Here is a 23,177-nt window from a genome sequence, read left to right as displayed (position 1 = left end):
TTGTTCTTGGGAGACCAGTTTCTTCCTTCCTGTACTATATCTCTGGCCTTAAAAATGCCTTCTTTGGGAGATAGGAATGATAACATATCAATAGGGCATTTGCCTTGCATGCTGACCCAGGGCAGAACAAGGTTCAATCCCAGGTATCCCATATAGTTCCCCAAGCCTGCCAGGAGCCAGGTGTAACCTCTAAGTGCTGCTGGCTCTGGCCCAAAAACTAAAAACAAAAACAAAAAAAACCCAAAAGAGCCTATGTTGAATGTTTGGCACTGAAAATGATTTGGGAGGACACAAATACAGTTTCAGAAGGTAGAAATTCATGTTGAGTCTTAATTCTGTGAATGAGTGTACATTCATGTGTACATTCTATTATACCAACAGCTTCTCATATCTATCCCAGTCTCCATAAGTGCACATACTGGTGTGTTAAGGAAACATTTATGTCTCTCTTTGACCTAGTTTGGCAGAGGCAAAGCTCCAGAGTCCTTCTGCTTTGTTGAGGATTTGAGGATGTTTATAGAAAACCTATGGTCTTTGAGCCAGTATTACTGCCACTCAAAGCCTTGCAACTCTTCAGCCACCAACAGAATGTCACTGGCAGTTTTCCCAGCATCTCTGTTGTTGATGGAATCCAGACTGTCTGGTCAATTTTTTGTCTGCAGGAACAGGGTTCAATTGGTTTTCTAAGGACCATTCACACCACAGAAAGGTTAGCTGCAGATTATAACCAAGCAATTTTAACCACGGTAGGAAAATGACAGAGAACAAGTAGGCAGTGGCTAGCAGGTCAAGGACAGTTGACAGCTCCCATTCCCAATTTTTTTTTGTGGTTTTTTGGTCACACTCAGCAGTGTTCAGAGGTTACTCCTGGCTCCATGCTCAGAAATTGCTCCTGGCAGGCACAGGAGACCATATGGGACGCCAGGATTCGAACCGATGACCTTCTGCATGAAAAGCAAACGCTTTACCTCCATTATATCTCCCCGGTCCCCCATTCCCAATTCTTAATGCAGAGGTTCCATGATATTCCGGCACAGCTCTTTAGGCATCAAACATCATGGGACAGCTAAGTCTTGGCTGGGCACAATGTGGTAGTGAGTATGCTACTTTTCAATGGGGCTGAATTAATACCTCTTTGTGTTTGGAAGTTTTGAATTTGTGAAGAACTGAAAGCTGGGACCATGTTGTTGTAGCTGGGAGTCATTGGGAGAGTTCATGCCTGCGACTTATCTCAGAAACTCGAATCCCAGAGAGCTGAACAATAGCTTGAGTATAAGAGTTAATTTAAAGCCTCCAAAGTAACTGTAGCATCTGACTGAGACCCCTATTAGGAAGATAAATCTTGGTGTCCAAAACCCTTGGAGGTAGAGAGACCCAGTCCTCTGAGAATTCCAGACAACAGAACTTTCTTTCTCTGCAGGCTCACTGTGAAACACATAATGAGCTGAAACAAGTCTTTGAGGTTTTTTTTTCTGGAAACCAGAGTTTCCCAAAGCCATTTTTATGGTGAAATGTGATTTCTTGTCATTGAAATAACATTTTCACAATAGTGTTTATGTTCCTGCTGTGGTGTCCAACATTACTCCCTTCTACAACAACAAGAGTCCTTTAGATTGTCCACTGTGCCCCGGGCCTCACTTCTAAGTCTGTGGCATACTCTCCTCCCACTTTCTCCCTCCCTTTCACTCTCCTACTTGATAACTTCAGTTATAGATTCAAAAAGTTCAAAAGGTTTTGTCATTAGATGCAGTCCACGTTTTTAGTAGCACATCTGATTGAATTTATATCTCTTTTCTCTTCTGATTGATTTTGCTCAACATGGCACTCTCTAGCTCCACCCTAGTTGTAACCTCCCTTCCCTGAAATAAGGAAATATTTTATATTTTCTTCTACTACATAGTATTCTAGTTTTTTAATCACTTTAAATGGTTCTCATAACCATCTCTTTGGTTTTCTGGACTCAGTGGAAATTTATATTTTTGGGGGGTAGTTTCGAAAGTCACTTGAATTTAATTTGAACAAGAATTATCATCTTTTTGAATCTAGAGCAAGGAAATAGATTAATAAAATAAATGCAAAATCAAAAATTTTGGTGCTAAGTGTAAAAAAATGAATCAATGCCAATCTTTTTGTCAGAGTAGCAGAGACTCTGGTCCTTCTGAAAGTGCTATCTTGGTTTATCTCTAAAGCATAGTATCTGAATGAAAGAAAGCAAAGAAGGAGCTTTACCTACCAGTGCATCTGCTTTGTGTTTCAGCTTTTTAGCTTCTTGCATGTAAAAATCAGCATTATGAACCCTAAACCAAGAAAAAAAGTTCTTTTAAAAACCAATTCTTCTCCTTTTCATTAAAAGATGATTGAGCAAAATATTTGGTTATAACTACATTTCAATACAATGCCTTAAAAAGGTAGATAAAATCTTCCACTCATAACATAATGATCAACACAGAGAAAATCCTATAAATGAAATCCCATATGCATAATTGTCCATTAAGATATGAACCACATCAGTCCCATCCATGACAGTTATCCTTGTAGATCAAATAAGAGTAAACTATTGGGTACCCAATTCCATGGGAGGGCTTAATTAAAAAAGGAGAACCAAGCAAGCCAGAATTAAATGCATGCACTTGGAAACAGTAATCGAAATTGTGATTCAAAAGAGTTAGAGGTTTCTTCTTGGGATTTGGGGTGCTTCGGATTAATGACAGACTTGGAAGGTTATAGGAGCAACTGCTGAGATGGAGTTTTCGTATGTCAGAAAAGCCCCACTGCACACCACCCATTCACCACCCTATGATAATCTGAGGTCAACATACGAGTCATCAAAAGTGAGCTTGGGTCGTCGAACATTTGTGGTGCTGCTTGACAACAGGGGTAAGGCTGCCCAGGTCGCCATTTCCAGGTGGCTGCTGTCCATGAGGCCTGGGGTGATGGTGGAGGTTATGGTGGAAATGGTAGTGGTAGTAGTTGTCGTAGTGGCTGTCGCAGTAGTGGTGGCAGTGGCTGTGACAGGGGCTGAGATGAGGGCAGTAGAATTGATTATGGCAGCGGTAATAGCAGGGTTGCTGACAGCAACGCTGGTCGAAGTTGTCTTTCTGGTAGTGTCTCCATCCTGAGACAAAGGAGAGTGCAATTGCTTAGGTCCAAATAACTATATTAACAACTATCATGACAATGCTAATGAGTGAGAGAAGTAGAAGTAGAATGCTTATCTCTAATACAGAAAGCAGGGGGTGGGGGAGGAAGGTGATGGGGGGCATTGGTAGTATATATATTGCACTGTTGAAGGGAGGTGTTCTTTTTATGATTGAAACCCAACTACAAACATGTTTGTAATAATAGTGCTTATTTGAAGCAAATACTAGTTACTGCATTCCACACATACTGTAGAATATTCTAATTTTTTGTTTGGTTTTTGGGGGCCACACCTGGTGATGATCAGGGATTACTCCTGGCTATACACTCAGAAATCACTCCTGGCTTGGGGGACCATATGGGATGCTGGGGGATCTAACTGCTCTCAGTCCTAGGCTAGCATACACAAGTAAGACACCTTATCTCTTTGCACCACTGCTCCAGCCCCAATATTCAGTTCTTTTGAGGCCAAAATGTGTGGTATGATCACTAAATTCTTCAAGGAAAATCTTTATTTAAAGTTTAATTTTAATTGATATTTTGTGATATTCTCTACTATTAATAATGGTTTCTTGTGCATATTCTTATCACCTAGTTTTATAACTTTAGAGGATGGCAAGAATACTAGGAAATAAAACTAAAGAAAATAACACACAGCTTGAGGATAAAGAGGTGACAGGTCTGTTATAAAAATTCAATTAATCCTTTGTAAAACTGAAACTCAATCATTAAGAAATTTGTTTAATGTTGATTAAATGAAAGAAAAAATAACATAGGTCATATGACCATATAAAAAAGAATTCTATGAATCATCAATTTTATGTCTATGGTGACACTAAACAGAAGGTATTTCAGGAAGAATAATTAGCTCCATAATCTGCAAATACATACATGGAATCCGGTAGGGACATGAGGAAAGTGAAGAGGAAAGGGAAAAGGAGAGAAGAATAAAGAGCAGAGAGGAGAGAAGAGAGGGGGAGGGGGAAAAGAAACAGTGAAAGAAAGTAAGAAGAAAAAGAAGGCGAAGAAAATCTAGATAAAAAAGACAAAGAAGATGAAGATGTTGAAGAGGAAGAAGGATGAGGATAAAGAGGAAGAGTATGACAAAGAGAAGGAGAAGGGAGGGAGAGAAAGAGGAAGAAGAAAAGAGATGAAGTGGAAGTGAGAGGGAGGGAGGAAAGGAGAAAAAGATGAGAGAGGTAGATGAGGAAAAGGGGGAGAGAGTAATAGAGAATGAGATGGGAAAAGAAAACAAGGGAAGAGAAAGAAATTGATTGTACTGGGATGTCTATGTTTTGTGTACTGGGATGTCTATGTTTTGTGGTAAAGAAGGATGAACTTTGCCTAAAGTTAGTAAAATCAAGTCAGGCCAAAGTACCAGATCCAGTACAGTAAAGTATCAGCTCACTTAGCATTGTACTGGATTCCTCAGTACCTTGAGACCAAGGCCTTAGCCTAGGATGAGAAGCTGCTTCCTTGAAGCTAAGCAAATACCACCTGCATGCCTCCTTTCCATATCCAGGAATGGGGCAAATTCAGACCAACTCAGTCCGCAATCAAGTGGCTCAAACTTCTGGGTGCTCTAAACTGTGGCTGTTCCTCAGGGAAAGATGAAGAAAGCTAAGTGTATGCATGTAACATTTATCATTTTGCGACAGCATGTGTCTCCAGACCAGGGTGTGTCCTCACTCCAGCCTGCACAGCCCACCTGACTGTCTCTGTCACATGGTCACCCTTCCAACTAACGAGTTGGATTTCCCCCCATGGTTGGTAATCTCTCAGGCTTGTTCTTCAGATTTCTTCTGTTTGAACTTCACAATTTACAAAACCTGCATTTGCACAAATTGACACTGCAGATAACTCGCCATTAAAAACTCCAGACCGGAAGGAATCACTCTGGATTATGCCATTAAGATGGTGCATGAGTATCTCAAATTTGTCTGAGACAACAGAAAAGCAGAAGAGTTTCTTATTGGCAGGGAGAGTCTTTAGTACCTGTCAGTCAACTCTGAATCCTCCATGTCAGTACTGTATCACAATCATTCTTGGGCCTTGTCACCAGGACCCCTGGCACCAGGATGCCTCCCATCTTGCTCTCCCTTTGAGCTTCTCTGTTTTCATCAGGCTTTTTCATTGAACTTTTGTAAATTATTTCCCTCAGTGACAATGATCCTACAATCCATTCTGAAAACCACTGCTCTAATTCATCTCCAATTTCTTCACCCCATTACCCTTATCCAATTAATTAGAGTCCCGTTTGCTGTATCTCCCCATCATCTCTCAAATCTGTCCCTCCCTTCTCTGAAGCTTTAACATACAGACCCTTATGGCCTTCGAGCAACCTCCTTGATATTCTCCTCACTTTCAAGCTAGCTTTCCTAACCCACCTCAATCTGCTGCCAGGCAGCCTAAACTCCCTAAACAAAGCTCCAAGCAATGCATCCGCTAATGTGCACAGTACTGAGGTTCTTTGCTGTAATGTTAGACATTCCCTTATTTGACTTCTGCATTCCACTTGATCTCCTGTTCTTCCCTTCCACACTTGAATGTGTGTTCACTTCCCTGCTTAGGTCTGTCTGGGATCTCAGGGCTGAAAAATATTCTCTTCATTACTTAATGTTTTTTATTTCACTTTGGAACATATTTTTTACTTTTTAATATTTTAGGTGAAAATCCATTTTACATTAAACTTACCTTAATCATTTTCAACTGTTCAGACCAATAGTTTTACATATACTCTATTTATTGTTACTCAACCAATAACAAACCTTTCATCTTGTAGAACTACAACTGTTCCCATTAAGTATTAACCTTCTGAAACACACTTTCATTTTCTGTCTTTTGTGATTCTACATGGAATTACATAATATTTGTCATCCTGCAGCTGACTTACTTTATTTAATATAGGATGGTCTTTAGGTTCACAGTGTTATAGAAATATATCAGAAATGCTCCCCTTTTCAAGGCCAAATAATAATCCACTGTGTGGTTGGACTGTTTTTTTTTATCTACTTGCCTTTATTTTTAAACTCTACCATCTATTCAGTGCCAGCTCAATAAATGTCTTCTCCTACAGGAAAATTGCCTTATGTATATAATCAGAAATGCTTTTTCCTCCATCTTCTTTGTAGAGATCTCAAGGTTCTGTCTCAATTTCTTCTATGACACTAATCACTGATAGTAAATTCTAGTACTTAAAACACATGTCACCTTGATCTTCCTAGGTTGAGAGTTTTTCAGCCATAAAGTCATCTCTGTTTTATAACATCACTACCTGTCTCCTTTACCTCTATCAATCCAGTGACTCAGTGTTTGCCAAACATAGGCACGTCTGGATTATTTAAAAGGGACACTTTAAGAGAAAAGTCAAAGTCAACACTTTTTTCCCATAAAGGTATCATTTTTACTTTATCCTAAACCTTCTTATCAAATACTTCTTATTACCAAAAACCCATTGTGATTAATGTACTAATAAGTTTCATATCTAAAACTTTTTATGGTGGATATAAAGAAAACTGTTAAAAGTTCCTCATGGATTTTAATAATCTAGAACACATAAAATGAGTCTTCTGAAACTCTTAACCAAGTTTCATGTTAGAATTACTAAAAACAGATGACCTAGGCCAAAGATGAGTCAACTCAGGACACCCCCAATTATCTCTACCACTGAGATATATGACAAGTGATCTGATATAATATGTCAAGTTGACACAAAAAGTGGAAACTTATCCTGGCACATTTGACTGGAAAAGGCTACATTTAGCCGCCCCTTCCACCACCATCATCATCATATAAGTAATATAGAATGTCCATTGTTTACACTCAACCACTCTTGGATTCAGTAAATATAACTTCAAGCACTGATGAAACTGAGAAGTCATTGAGATCAAAATAGTGAACATGCATTTGGAGTTGGAAAAGCTTGATAAATCATCTACACAAACCCATCCATTTTATGAAAGTGAATGTCTCACGATTTGCCTAAAGCCACAGGCAAAATCACTGCTGTATCAGCATCATATAGCAAGTCTCTTGATTTCTAGGGCAAAGTAAAAATACACTACAATTTTTCCTAGTTTCTAACCATCAATAAAAAGAAAGAATAGTTGAGGAAGCAGCTAAGGCACAGTGTTTGCAATTTTATCATGGAGGCTGCCATGGTTTCCATGAGAAGGATGATCCAATTTCAAAGTACAATGTCAATACATTTCTTGAGACTTTTCCTGTAGATTTAATTTTAGCTCTTGTAGAAATAACAGCAGATTCTTGTAATAATTATCATTGCCATAATAACCCATATTAACTACCTAATTATTTGTGTTAATATACTCTGCATTCTGCAAAAAGAGTTGCCTAGATATGGTGTATGCCACCCACAAGTTTCCAATAGGAGAGGGAATCAGTTGGAAGCCATTCTCCTAATTACACTTGGTTTGAAAAATAGGCTTGATAATATAATTACTGTTCAGAATAGATGGTTAGAAATGAAACTATTTCTAACATAAAGATAAAATCTTTCAGAAATTATAATGGTATATATGGGTGTAGGATCATTTTTGTTTACACAACATTCACATGGAAAATAACTATAACAAAAAATTGCTTAAAAGTAGTGATTAAATTAAATTTAACTAGAAATGCATGTCATTGCAAACATCTGAGATAATTAAGTATAATTAACTGGGTCCATAAAGCTCAGGTCTCTTAGCTTTTCCTGGAGTGTTATATGTCACCTGACATATGACAATTCATTGCTTTTCTCTGTTTCTTTTATTTTATATTCCAACTAAAGAAAGCAAAGTACATATGAATGAATAAATCTTCACACATTTACATTTATAGAGAAAAGTTGATACTTTTGTTACAAATATTCCTTGGTGACTCTACTGCTTATGGTTTCCAAAGTTCTTGTACCTCTACCTGAGAAAAATAAAAAACAGTTGTATAGATATAAAACTGGTATAAATTCTCAATTATCTATGCTAATCAACCAGTTTTGCATAAAATTCAGACTTGATAATCCTTCAGATGATGAAGGGTAATTCCCCTCCACTTGGTCTTTCATTCTCTAAATGACTACTATTGACCATGTGCCTGGTGGTATGCTTAGTACTAGGAATATCCACCTCGCACCTATAAGTTACAAAGGAATTGGACCAGAGACGATTCATGGTCCTGAATGGTTGCATAATCATTGATTAAGAGAAGTCAACTGGAATGAAAAATTAGTCCAGATTTCAAATAATCCAAATTTGAAACACAGATAGTTGAGGACATATATTTTTACCCTGTCTCTTCCTTCTGCCTGCCACTTGGTCATCTGGTCAACTACAGTTAGAGAAGTTGGGTTAATGTCTCTTTACTTAACAATGACCATAGTTCTTCAAAGATGCTTACATTTATGGGTATCCCTTTGAAAGTTGAGCAGAATTTGCCTTCATTCCTCTTAGGTTTGGTAGAGGTGATCTGTCCAATCATAGGAATGCTTTTGTCTTGACTGAAGGGGCCACTACTGCCACTGACATTCCTGCGGCGTGGCGGATCGTCTGGCAGAGGGGAAAGTGGAGGAGGAAACAGCTTTTCTTCTTTTCTTCTATTTGCTCTCCTGGATGAATTGTTTCTGCGTAAACAAAAATCATAGGCCACCATGAAGTTTTGTCATTCTTTATTCTAATCTATTCCATGATATTGGTACTTCAACTAAAGTTTATTTTAGTTGATGGTTCTTTATAATGACAGAGTGTGTGTCTGCATATATGTTGATATAAATCATATAGACAAAGATATTTATAGAATTACACCTTTCTATATAAATAGAGGTATAGATATGAGTACAAATATATGTGTGCAGGTATAAGCATGCCTTTAAGGCAAAAATCCATGATAAGTAGCATGAATAAATACTAATGGAATGTGATATAGTGAGTGTGAAATTCACAACCTTTCAAGATTCCTGCTAATTAGATTTTTATGGAAAATCCAATGCAGAAATTAAGCCCATCATTTTAGGATGGTTTCTACATACTTTGCCCTAAGATATAACCACACAACTTCATAATAAATGGAACAATAAACAGTTAGTAGAAGAATAGCTCCTTAAGAAATACTATATGTCTATATGTTACTTAAAAATTACCATAATTAATACTTTGTTATCAGTTGTGTGATGGTAATGTTCTACCCCAATGATAAGGCATAATGAGCCCCTGACCTTATATTAAAATACTAAAGTACTCTACTTTACAAATCTCCATTTGAAAAAGATTCTTTTTTGATAGTGGCATAAGACATCCGCAGTCCTAAAAGTACTTCTGTGCTTTCAAACTGATTTATCTGCCTGTTAAATGGTTGCCATCAAATAAAATGAGACTTCAAATGAAACAGAACAACTAAGACCTTATGCTAGCTATTTAACATGGTAATTGGGTCATGGATTTTCATTTTAGATACTGTCTTTGACTAATCAATGAAGATTACTTGAATTTTAATCTTTTCTTAGACAACTAATATTGTACTTGCAGCCATTTACTTTTCATGATTATTGACTACAATTTTCAAAAGCAAATTAAGTCAACTAAAATGTATGCTTTCCTCTTGGTTGATTTTAGTCACTATTCAGTAATATAGATTTACAGTCCCTCAAACCAACAAATCAAAGATGAACAAGCATTCCAGTGGTTTGATTTCCTTAAATAGCAGACACCGTATAGTTGTCTCATTTCACTTCTGCTCTTTCTCACAAACTTGCCAACTATAATATTTGTCACTGCTTTCATCTTTTATCTCAGAAATGAGATATCCTATCAATTTTTGTTTTGCAGCAAAACTAAAAAGCTATGTTAACCATTTTTTCAATTACCTTAATTGATTGGAATTAATTTTTAAGTATTTGTGATGGATTTTTGAAATTGCTTTGACATGTAGAAACATTTTAAGCCAGTTATAACACCAGATTAAAATGATGCTGAATATATTGATTGATATTTATGCCCATGAAGGAGCTGCACAAACAGTATCCTGTGCCAAGTATAATCATGACAGAGATATCAGGCCTTTGTAATTTGTAAAGTGACTTGTTAAGCATTGTTTGGAGCCTTTAGGAGGTGAATGATTCATTAGCTAGGCAAATACCTCTACTACTTGAGTTGCCAGAGAAGGTAGTAGGGCTATAAGGGGAAGGGTACTTCCCAGAAGCATCCGATTTCCCACTGACTACTAAAGTTATGTAAGCTTTTCTTTCTCATTTGCCATGGGATCAATGGAAGCTGATGCCTTCTTTGCACCTAACATTTTTCGTATGCTGTATAGAATTATGAAACTCTGGCACCTTTAAAGTCTTTGGACGAAAAATACCTAGGGGATATTATCTACCTGTTACTCTTTTACACATGGTTTCCTATTATGAGAATTAATTTTGCAACTCTGGGAACCTCTTGCATTAGGCCAGAAGAGAGCAGATGAGGAATGTGCATTATATCTTAGACTCAGTGCCTCATAGGTATGACAGAGGAGTCTAGCTATCAAAAAATTGGCTTAGAGGGGCAGTCAATAAGGCACAGAGAAAGCTTGAGAAAGGGTTTCTCAGATGAAGACCCCAAAATTGAATTTGTTTGGTGAGCACAATGCTATGAGCACAGATTCCAATCTTAAAATATTTAGTTAATATTTATTTAGTTAATGCACAAGTCCCTCCCATGATCCTGGCAAAAGAAGATCAAAACTTAGGGAGCTTAGCAATTGGAGAATGCTCTTGTGGCAATACTTGTCTGACTGTCACATTTCAGCCTGTCACAGAAGGCCTGCGAACTGATGGCCTACAGCTACCACAGTAAGGCTATGTTATCTTGGGACAAAAACATGGTTCTTGAAACTCCTCCACCATGGGCTGAAGGAGGTAAGTCAGCTCCATCACAAGAGTTTCTAGTTCTCAGAGCTGATATGTGGGTGAAGGCTACAGAGGACAGCTTTAACAGGGAACCATCGATGTACTTCCCAAAGAGCTACAGGTCCTTAGGGAAGGGGCAGCCCTTCCAGGGTCAAATATCCTGAATATGTCAAACAGATCTTGTGTGAAGTGGTCTTTGCCCACTTCTAATCTGAAAACAACAATTTAAACAAATGAAAGCTTATTACCGACAGACATCTTATCTGTGGCAGATTGATGCCGTATCACTGATGTTCAACAGTAATCTGTGAAATCAATTGTTAGCAGCCGTTAGCCAGATTGCCTCTCTGCTCTGGGCTGCTAATAGGCTCCAAAACTGGTCTTTGATGGAAGTAATCTCTAACGTTGAATGAATTTATGGCAATAATTATCCAGACGGAATGGTTCCAGTAGCTGACATGATTGTTAGTTAAGTGATATTTATAAGATGGAAAAAATTCAGTCACAGTGCTTGGTAGGAACACAGGGCCCGGCTTCTCCAGGGGAGGCTGTGCTGCTTGAGTAAGATGGACACAAAGATGCTGCTTGCATTCCTTTGGCACTTTCAGAAAAGAGAGTGAAAAGACAAGGGATGGCTGTGATTGAAATTAATGTGTGTATCCATGGCCAGGTTTCTCAGACACTGAACAGTTTCAGGGACAGAGGGCAAGATGGCATGGCTTTATCTTGCTGGCCTCCCCAAGACTTCTAGAGTTTGGGACATAGTAGTGGCCCTCTAACTCCTTATTACAGTCCTGTGATGACACCAAAGAAGCAGCAGCAGCAGCAACAAGTCATCCTGACAGGCCAAGAAGCTACTATTGCAGGGAAATTGTTCAATCATCATCAAAACTGAAAGATATGAGGCTGGAGTAAAGTGGGCAGGGCATTTACCTTACATTCAGCAGACCCAGGTTTGATCCCTTTTCCAGCACCCCCAGATGGTCAGGGTAATGTTTTTTTTTAATATTCTTAAAATGTCAGGAGTGATCCTTGAGAGCAAAGCCAGGAGTAAGAGCTGAGCACTGCTACCTATGTGTCCCGAACCAAAAACCAAAATTCAAACCAAAACAAAAGTGGAAGTTACTCAGACATAGGAGATCTTGATAAAGTGATAGGTCTCTCTTGACATTGCTCCTTCAAAGTGTTGAAAACTTCCCTTTACCTTCACATGGGGCGAAAAGTCTAATTTTGCTGATTCAATCACTAAGTTGAGTTGAAGTAAAAAAATGTTGCTACAAATATCACAAAACCATCCCAAATCTGTCAAACATAACTATTTATTTCACTCTTGTTAGACTAGTGTTGGCCAGGTGTAACTACGAGGACTGGAAGGAATGACTTCCGACTTCGATCCAATGCTACCCTGGAACAGGATTCCAAGCCAAAGACTCAAGTGGAATTTTCATTTCTCTTTGTTTTGGGGCCACTCCTTGTGCTGTCTGGGAGATCACATATTGCTGGGTATGAGGACCTGGAACTGCTGCATACATAGCACATGATTCAGTCTGTTCATCTATTTTCTACCCCCTAGTTTATAAAAAATAACAATTCACAAGGGTTTTGCCTTCATGTGACCAATCTAGGATTAATCCAGGCATCCCCAACGGGCCCCCATATACCACCAGGATTAATTCCTAAGTGCAGACTACCTTCTGAGCACCACTGTGTGTGATCCAAAAAGCTAACAAATATAATTCAGTTGCCCACAGAAAATCTACCTTCTCTGAAAAAGCAAACAGAAAGAACTCCTTAGTTTTACTCAATGCTATTACCCCTGGGAAGAATTATCATGGAATGGCTGGGAGCTGACTCACTCTTTAGTGTTAGGAGGCTTGTGGGGTGGAGCTGGCGAGATGCAAGGAGGGAGCAGGCAGATAGTGTTCTCTTCCACACGCTGCTTCTTCTCAGGGATCTTCTCGGCAACTTCTGTTGGCTTTAATAGGAAAATGATCCAAGTTTAAAAGATAGGACACATGTAGTCATTTAAAAAAATGAACATGGGCAAACAATTTGCTTCTATTTTTAATTCTAAATTCAGTGTGTGTGTGTGTGTGTGTGTGTGTGTGCATGCGCGCACGTGTGTGCGTGCGTGTGTAGGTTAAATTTGTACTTGGGTCAACAGAAAATAAATCAGTCTTATTTAGCCTTATTCTACCACAGAAATTGGAATTTGACAGAGATAAGCTGTGATCTAAACCTCTGATAACATAGGGTGGTACAGGAATCTTGGACCAAAATTAAAAAAAAACTATAACTTCAGACACTTCCCCTTATCAAGAAGGTCTGTAATAAAAAAATATTTTAGGGGCCAGAGAGATAGCATGGAGGTAAGGTGTTTGCCTTTCATGTAGAAGGACATCGATTCAAATCCCAGCATCCCATATGGTCCCCATGCTTGCCAGGAGCGATTTCTGAGCATGGAGCCAGGAGTAACTCTTGAGCACTGCCGAGTGTGACCCAAAAACCAAAATAAAATAAAATAAATATTTTAGAAAGCAACACTGCAACTGTAACATGACATAAATTCAGTCCAAGCAGCACAATATGGGTAACATCAACAGACCACTAATACCAACAACATGCCAAGAAATGAACCATGTACAAGGCATGCCTTTGAACCTTGGCATGAGTTGGTTCTGAAGGAATCCTTTTACCCATACTTGAAAAAGTAGAGAATACCACCTTCACCTGGGTCTCTAGTTTTAGATCATTATCATTGGAGAAGCTCATGCATAGTTCAGGGATAATACCTCCAAGTTTTCAATCTGTAAATTTGGATCAAATAGATCTCCAACTAGGATGATTTAAAGATTTAAACCATCCTAATCATATCTCACTCAGCAGAATTGTCTGCTTAGGATAAGGAAGGTGGCTGACAATGAGAATTTGTAGCTATTTCTGGATAAAAGAACAGATGTAATGGGGAAAAGTTTGGTCACCTCCTCTGTATCCACAATGGCAGCCAGTAAAAATATTACCCAGAGTTCTCCATGAGGTTACTCTAAGAAACAGATTTAGGTGATATAGCAGGAAAAGTCTGATAAGTACTCATCTCCCTATATGTATTTGACAGAAAAATGTCACTTTAACTTTTCATGCTGATTATAACTTGCACTCATTTCTCACAGAGATTTCCATGATTCAACGCAACCATATGTGGGTCCAAGATGACAGGCAGAATGAATGCCCAGTAGGAACCAGGAAATCAAAAGCAGAAATAGCTTTTAAATGATCTGATATGGTGTGAAGAAATGCACAAGGCCCAGATCATGTGATTTGGCTTAAGGAAAACTTGGGTGCTCAGGACTGACTTATGACTCTATGAAAGCAGGAAGTATGTAAGAAGTCAAAGCCAGGCTGCTTAGTTGGAGTTCTTTCTTACTTCTTTCCCATGCACCATAACCCTTTATCTGCTATCTCTGACATTCTTATATGAGCTTCCATATATTAATTATTCCAATCACTTGCTCTCTGGGAATGTTAAATATAGCTTTTCCATGTAAATCAGCATTGCCTTCACCAAAGATTCCAGTTGGCTACCTTTAATCACCTTAAAAGCAAATTGGAGGGGGAGAAAGACAGACATGAAGTAATGGGGAGCAGGGACCCAGGCGATGCAGGTGATTGGTAGTGATAAGGAAGGAAAGGACTAAATATCCAAGCCATGAAGTCAATGGCACTGAAGTCATGAGACCCAAACTTTAATGACCAAACTTTAAAAGGTGCCAATTCTGATGTCAATCCTGTGTCTGGGATAGGTATGGGATGGTCTCTGGGCACCTTGGGGGAGAGAAGTTGACACAGGTAGTGGGATTGGTGCTGGCAATTGTATGTCTAAATCACACTGTTTTAAATTACAAAATGTAAAAAATTAGTCTCAAGACCAAAGTGAGCCAACAGGAAATGCTGGTGATCTGCCGAGAGGCTACAGGGAAGGGCTTACCTTGTGCTTGCGTTTGCCCTTGGTGGCAGGTCTTTCAGCAGCAGTAGCAGTGGCACTGGTGGCAGAGGCAGCTGCAGATGGACGCCTGGGTTTTGAGGCAGTTTCCTTGTGGTCTGGCTTGGCTGCAGCTGCTTGGGCTGAGTTGGAGCCAGGAACTCGAGAAAGCAAGCCGAGGTCAATCTTTACCCAGAGATTTTTTGGATGTTCGGGCTCTTGCAGAGGAGATAACAGCTCGGTTTGTGCAAGAGGGCTCGGTGAAAAAATTGGCTCCTCATGATTGATGGGTATGTTGCTGCTGCTGCTGCTGCTGCTGTGATTGAGTAAGGTGCCCAGGGACAGGTTGGTCTCCTTGGATTTGGCAGGATGAGCCCCAGGGACAACACAAGGAGGCAGGACTTTGACCTGCAGGTTCTCTTCCTGATCAGTGTTCGAATCTGATGTCGACGAATCCGTTTCAATGAATTCACGGGACTTTGGCACAATCTTGCTAGGCCCCCTGTATTTCTTTTTCTCAGCAGCCACGGTGATGTTGGGCCTGGGTTCTTTCCTTGGCACAGGCTTGTGGACAGTGGTTTTGTTGCGGCCTCTAGGGGGCTCAGGAAGCTCCAGGGCTAGGCTTTCTTTCTCTTTGGGAGTGCTGCTGGGAATATTTGGTTTGGGCCAGGTCATCTCCTCAAGGCTGGTATTCTTCTCATTCTTTTTGGGCTGTTTTTTCCCAGTTGTCCTTTGGGAAACTGTGTCCAGTGAGACAGACAACTTGTGCTTCACAGCCTTTGTTTCTGGAGCCTTCTGGGTGGGCCGTGGGCGAGCTTTCTCCCTGATAAGTCCCATAAGAGGCCGTTCTTTGGGTTCAGGCAGGGCCTGGCTGGGGGTTGTCTTCATTTTGATGGGAACTTCCATTGGCTGGATGGTTGGTGGAGCTATAGAAATCGTTTCCATGGGTGTTTCATTTTGACCACAAATAAAGGACTTATTCTGAGATGTCACCTTGTTAAGCCACTTATCCAACTGCCACTTGTTTGTTGAGGGTGGATCAGGCTGTTGATTTGAGAAACAACAGCAAGAACAAATTTTAGAATTGTGCATTTACAACTAGGACTACACTTGACTCTTCAGTGACTGTTCACACACACAGACATAGCGTTTATGTTCATCCAATTATCCAGTGAACCATATTCTCTAGAACTGCCCTTGAATGTAACATGGGGATGTAGGTAGAGGGTCATGAGTATATGGTTGCCAAGGGAAGTACAATTAAGCACTAAAACCATAAATATAAATCAATAATGGGGCAGGTGAGAGGGAAGAATCAATGGACTAGAAATGACAGTGATATAGAAACAGGGGGTCTCATGATGGTGGACAATAATGGTGCATCAATATCAGAAACTTGAACACTGTTGTACATCTATTACTCCACTATAATAAAAAGGGAGGTATCAAAAATTTAAAAAATGGGGGATAAATTGCCTCTTTAATTTTCACCTTTCTTGTGAAAATCTTCTCTGATATGACTAGGAATGAATTATTCACAGATAACTTATCCAAAGTCTGGGGGGGTGCGAAAAGTGAACCTTGTCCCCAAAATGCTTTGGTAGGATTCATTACTCAATTGCTCACCAGAAGGCAGAGGTAATGAATGATCTCTGGTCCTGAAAGAAAGAATGGAAGCGTGCCTCAAATGTAATTCAAAAGGAAAGGCTTTCTATCTGCCAAAGTGCTGATGCTTCCCATATGATGCTGTAATTCACTTCAAGAACAGGCCTTTTATATTTTAGTTGAAGGATGAAAAGATTTGACTTCCCCCCAAACCACTGCACTTTCCTGGGTGCCCAGGTAATAACCAATTTGTGGGAACACGCATGCAGACATTAGTGTCTATTGTGAAGCCATGGAAATGATGTGCACTATTCAGGTGCTGGATTCCCAATGCTGAATTCTGCCTGTTGAACTTAAAGAGCTCTGCTATTTATTAGAAGTTCTCTTCTCTCAAAAACCATTAGCCGAGGCTTATGGTACTGGTCAATAGTGGGTGACAGAATTAAAGCCCCATAAATCGCTGCAGTTCCAAACGGCACGGGGCAATGGTAAGTAAGAGTTGAGAAAATCTCATCTGCAATCACTGTTGACAGACTGATTTCAGGGTTAAAGGCATGGCTCTGAAAGTCCTTGCTTAATCCTCAGAATTCTAGACTCTTACTTGTAAAATGGGGATGAGAGTACTAAGTAATGGACCATTATAAGGATGAAATAAGAAAATGCAAGTCAATTGCTTCTCCCAGGCTCCAGAGTAGTAGTAGTAGTAGTAGTAGTAGTAGTAGTAGTAGTAGTAGTAGTAGTAGTAGTAGTAGTAGTAGTAGTAGTAATTAGTGATATTAATAAAACCTGGAGCCAGAGTGATAGCTCAGTTTTAGGGTGTTTGCCTTGTATGCGACAGACCCAGGATGGACGCAGGTTTGATTACCAGCATCCTATATGGTTCCCTGAGCCTGCCAGGAGCGATTTCCGAGTACAGAGCCTACAGTAACTACTGAGCTCTGCCAGATGTGGCCCAACTCCCCCAAATACTAATGACATAATAATAAATTGGTAGTAGTAACTTTACTATATCTCCAGTTATTCTTCTCTTAATAATTGGAAACAAATACGAAAAGAGCCATCCAGGAGTATATTGTCAGAGCTGCAGCACAAAGAGAACCGAGCAGTTATCTCAGAGGGATGAGAGAAGAAAGGCATGTACTTTTACTTTAATATCATCATTTGAGTATTTTGTGTGTTTGTCTCAGTGATTGCACCACCTTTATCCAATACATTTGAGAAATGCAATGTGGAATCCAAGACATGATATGTTGACCAGTAGCACTACATCATTTTAATGTTAAGAAGGGAGGGTCAGGTCCCTAGGGAACATCACTAGTTTCACTGGGATGAATGAGACATGTGACATTGCTGGGCCCACTTATTACCATTAAAGTTTCCTAGAGGAGGAAGCTGACAGCTCAGAGTAGCTAGGGGAGTCACACGTCAATAAATGTTCATCTCTTTGGGAAATAGTCCACCAAAGTTGCAGAGGAAATAAATTCAATCAAATAGTGGAAACTGTATTTTTTTTTGATTTGGAGGATACACTGGATGGTGCTCAGGGCTTAATTACTCTGATATGGCTCTGAGCTCAGGGACCATATGTGTGCTGGTCAACACATCCAAAGCACACACCAACCCCCCTATATGCTCTCTGTGGCCTGGAACATTTTGTTGACTTTGCTCAGCATTTGCTATGCTGTGCGTTTTGGGAATGGGGGAGTTGACTTGATGCAACTCCCACTTCACCCACCTCTGGAGTGGTCACACGAGGAGCCTCATTGGTCTCGCTGTCCGTGGTGCTGCTTTCAGTGTCAGAGTCCGACTCTGAACTGCTCTCCGAGTCACTGGAACTGCCTGCTCCCCCAGAACCTTGCATTGCAGGTGGAGATGAAGGTGAGGTCAATAGTGTGCTGAAATAGAAGAATTGTTCTGGTTATCACCAGCTTGGAGCAGCTTGGAAGAGACCCTAGCACTTGAGAAACCAGAAAAGGGGGAGTCTTCCAGCTAGCTCCATAGCTTGAAGACTTGATGAGGGGGCAGAAACACCATTGGTCATAGGCTTGATGAGAAGCAACAGTGCATCCTAGTTCCTTGGACTCCACATGACCCTCTTCACACCTTGGTACACCTGCTGCATGCCAAACTGTAATAAGCTTCATGCCTTGCAAGATACAGAGACAGAGGAACAGCTTTGGACTCCAATGACCCTCTCTGTCATTTCCACTTCTCATGACTTTTCATTCTACTGTCCATGTGCTCAGTTCCTACTTGTAAATACACACATCATCTTTGCACCAAGAACATGGGAACTGAACTCTACTTTTAATGGGACTGCAACTCAACTGGGGCACATGGGAAGAACTAAGACCCAATGCATAGCTCCAGCTCCTCAAAGGGCAGGGGTTTTATAACATTCATCTAAGGGACCTGGTCATTTAAGTGCTGGGGTCACCATTGTGGACTGCAAGAAAATAACATAAAAGGCTGCCCTGGTTGGATTTCCCCACTAGAATTTTTGTAGTTTCCTTATTTACCTTCCAGGAGGGGAGATCATAAAGGACCAGCCATCTCTAAGGATGAATTTTAAATTTGTTAAAGCTGACCAAGCAAAGCCTTTGGAAATAGACACAATTTGCTCCCCTGCTTTTATTGGCAATCAATGTGCTTCCTTACTGATCGTTTGCTCTCTGTGCCCCATAACAAATCAACTGCAGCTGCCTCCTGGCCCTCTAGGGTATGGCATTGTCTTTATGCCCTTTCACTCATGTCGCTTTGGACTGAACTTGGCTCTGACTGCCAAAATTTGGACTAAACATTCAGGGGAGGAGATCTCATAAGCCCAAACCCATACTTGAAGTTAACTTCACTCATGGTACAGGCTGTTCTGGGCTCACAGTCCCATGATCTCAGTATTTGGTACTCTTATCTCCATGCCTAGCTGCCATTCCAAGGTCCCTGGTTCTCACTTCCTGTATCCTGGCCTTCTTCTCTCCTACTTTGTTAGAAAAACCCAGTCCCTGAGTTGGAGACCAGCTGGCCCTGTGCCCCACATTTAAACTGGAGAAAGAGGAAGCCTCAGTACTCTTGTGTCCATGATCCTGGAATCATTGACCATTACTCTGTGGATGCTCCTAGTCCACTTATTTCACAGAGTATCTTCTCAACAGTTACAACCCTTCTGGCTGAGCAGGAGCTAGACTGAGCTACTGCCTAGGAAGCCTGAGGACCTTTTTTCAAGGCAGCACGGGCTCATCAGTCAGTAGCTGCTGCAGACAGTCTTTTCATTGCACATGCCTTAGGTCCCTGCAGGGCACCCCTTTAATTTCTTGCAGAAGTATTTTCTTTTAAATGGCAAAAGTTGATTTTCAAATGTTGCTGCTAAATAAATTTTATCTGTAAGCACATTTCCCTGCCAAATACACCAAGCGATTAGGGAAAGTAGAAGAAACCGGGTACTATATCTTCAGAAAAAAATGTGTGTGTGTGCTTCTGTGCCTACATTTGTCTGTGTTTCTGTGCAATGGTTGGAGCTAGTAGCTACAAGTCATTGCTGTAGTTTCCATAAATTCCTTTGTAGCTCTTCCTTTTAAAGTCAGTAATAACTTTATATTTAAGCAAAGTACTGTCCAATGAATCAATTGTTTATGTCTTTGGTTACTAAATAAAGACAGGGGAACCTATTTCAATATCACTAATCCAGAGACTAGACTAACTTGGTTTTGATTCCCTCACCACTTCCCCAAGTGAAGATTCAAAGACAGCACAGAACATTTGCAATACTGAAACTCTAAACTGGTAAATGGAGAGACTAGATCTAATTTGGACCCACATTTCTGGTTTTGAGGTGAAATGCCTGTTTCCTTCTTTTCTTTCCTCTCTCTGATTTAAATTCGAACTTTTCATTTGACACCAATCATCCTAACATTGCTAAACATAAACACAGGCTAGAACTACTTTAGGATATTTCTGCCTACTGTTCCTTTTTTTTCTTCATTTTTGAACAATTTCTATTAGAAACCAACAATCCTAAAGACTAGTTCCTCAAGACCAAATGCACCAGAGTGATAAACATAAAGCACAGTAGTTGCATCTGCCTAATCAACTTATGTCTTAGTTGATTCAAAATAAAAGCTTGATAAACTTGGAGGAATCTTGGTTTTGGTGCAGATAGGAAGATGGGAGTGATGGTAAGACTTGGGAAATCAGCTTCTGAAACCTAAACATTCCTGAAGGCATTGGTGGCCTTTGACACTAAAGACCCACCCTAGGAACCAGGAAAGTCAGTGAGAGGCAGAATTCCACAGCTAAGCTCTTATGGGTTCCTGAGAAGAGAAGCAGGAGCCAGCAGTGCAGGGGACAAAGATCGTGACAGAACTCAAAAATGAACCAAATATGTTCAATGTGTTTTCCAAGGAAAGCCTCATGAACTCCTAATTATATAAGGAATTTGGGATGAAGATGGCTCTGGAAAATATCCACACTGAATTTTCCCCCTAAAGTTACTCCTTAAATCTACTTTATTTCCCCAATTAACTTGTTTGACTTCAGGACGGGACAGATAGCACAGTAGTAGGGCATTTGCCTTGCATGCAGCCGACCTGGGATGTTTGATTCCTGGCATCCCATATAGTACCCCAAGGCTGCCAGGAGTGATTTCTGGGTGCAGAGCCAGGAGTAATCCCTGAGCACTGCCAGGTGTGGTCCCAAAACAAAACAAAATAGAATTTGTTTGACTTCACTCTTCATCTCCTAAAATTCTTTGTGTGTGTGTGTGTGTGTGTGTGTGTGTGTGTGTGTGTGTGTGTGTGTGTGTGTGAGGAAACAGTCTACAGACCTGAAAAGCCTGGGTCAGATTTAAGACTGACTTTCCTTTCCTGCAAGAGGAATTTTGGGGTCAGCCTGAGTCCACAGCTCCTGAGAAATTGGGTATTGGTGAATCCCGCTCTTCTGCTGATAGAGGTCAAACCTACCACCAGCAAGACTTTTCCATATTCCTTATCCAAGGCCTTTGAAGTGAAAATAAATTTTAGCATTCAATATTTTTTTCACTGAAAAAGTATTATGCTGAATATAACCTCTATATCAGGCCTCAGCAGGATCTGTGGAAATATCCTTTAATAAGGCAATATTCATGGTAACAACTATAAATAAGGGTTTAAAAATATTTAAAATAATTGTTAGGTTGGCATTATCATCAAATAAGCTTTCCTTAAATAACAAAAAGCAAAGGTTCTCAGATTTTTTCATTTTTAAATTGCGAATAAGGCCTTATCAGTGTGGACAGAAAGGCAAGAAAGAGGAACTATAACTCTGTAAATAAATACTGATACATGTATACATAGATCCAAAATAGACTATCTCAAATAGAAAAATAATCCTGAGACAGACAGAATTGAATGCTGAAATTGTTTTCCCTATGGCTTCTTATGGCCAAATCTATATTTAACTCATAGATAAATGTTATTGTCTTCCCCAGGTAAGTTGTCTTCTCTGGAAGTATCTTCTGGTCAGTCAACATTGATAATAACCACTTAGAGAAAAGAGTACAGAAGAGGTACATTTTCTGTCCAGAGCTATTTGGGAAAAAGAGGGAAGGTAAATCTGGGCTGTGAGGTAGTACCATGGTAAAGTGCTTTCCTTAAACACAGTTCCTGACTCCATGCCAGGTTTTGATTCTGGGTACCACATAATGGCCCACCACGCACCATGTGGAGTGACTCCTGAGTGCAGAAGCAGGAGAAAGCTCTGAGTACCTCTGAGTGTGGTCTTCCAAATAACAAAAACCACAAAAAAGGGGATAATGTAAATTCAAAGAGCACATCAGGAGATCTTAAACTGAAACAAAAGGAACCCATGTGTCTTCCAGAAGGAGAATTTCTTTCTCTAAGTGCTTGCATAGTTGGAAATCTGGAAAGCCAACATTGGTGGGAGGGAAGAACAGTTGTTTCTAGAATTGAACCTACATGTGCTGCCTGGCACCTTGTCATGCTCCTGATAAACCATCCAGTTGCTGGTAAGATATGGCTTCCAGCTCTTTAACATTCTTGTCATTTGATTTCTAAGAAATGCAAAGAACCCATTTTTTAATTTAAAAGAGCCTACTCAAAATCTCATCTTTAACTTCACTACATTCTCAGTAACACAAAGATTCTGCTTTCTCACGACCCATCCCACAAAGTGAGCCATAGTTAACCTAGTACTATGCTAAGTTTCTCCCCACACGGGGAGTTCTTTCTCCTTTCTCCTCTATTTTCCAATAAGCTTTCCTATCTTCTAACTCAGAATCTGAGCATTGTTGTCACTTAATATCTTCACTTTGGAAAATATTGAGGAACTTGCAAATCCTGGACAAACCAGAGACCCACCCTCACCACTCATGCAATATTAGTTTCACAAGCAGGTTAAATCTCATCATCAGAATGAGGAGTCCTGAGACATGTTCTTGACTAGAAACTGCTATAGAACTTTTTTTAAATTAATGTATCTATACAATTTAAAGCTGTAGAACTTTCAAGTTGACAATTCATAGTGTCTCGGAGTTCAAATCCTTGAGCTGTTCAGCTAGTTAAATTCTCTGCTTCTGCT

The 23,177-nt window shown here is 40.0% G+C and overlaps 1 protein-coding gene across 1 annotated transcript in view; it reads right to left on the bottom strand.

The window, feature by feature from the left end:
- The window catches only part of AFF2 (ALF transcription elongation factor 2), a 593,967-nt gene that overhangs the window by 20,553 nt on the left and 550,237 nt on the right, over positions 1 to 23,177 (bottom strand). Inside the window, exons 10-15 of the mRNA XM_049767468.1 lie at positions 18,343 to 18,502; positions 15,009 to 16,046; positions 12,880 to 12,998; positions 8,536 to 8,758; positions 2,820 to 3,115; positions 2,234 to 2,297 (exon numbers count right to left, since the gene is read on the bottom strand). Coding sequence (XP_049623425.1) covers positions 2,234 to 2,297; positions 2,820 to 3,115; positions 8,536 to 8,758; positions 12,880 to 12,998; positions 15,009 to 16,046; positions 18,343 to 18,502 — 1,900 coding nt within the window. The remainder of the gene's footprint in view (positions 1 to 2,233; positions 2,298 to 2,819; positions 3,116 to 8,535; positions 8,759 to 12,879; positions 12,999 to 15,008; positions 16,047 to 18,342; positions 18,503 to 23,177) is intronic.

This window comes from Suncus etruscus, chromosome X (assembly GCF_024139225.1).
Source record: "Suncus etruscus isolate mSunEtr1 chromosome X, mSunEtr1.pri.cur, whole genome shotgun sequence".
NCBI classification, from domain to species: domain Eukaryota; kingdom Metazoa; phylum Chordata; class Mammalia; order Eulipotyphla; family Soricidae; genus Suncus; species Suncus etruscus.
The sequence above is the reverse complement of the archived record's forward strand: the minus strand, read 5'-3'. Positions and strand labels throughout refer to the sequence as shown.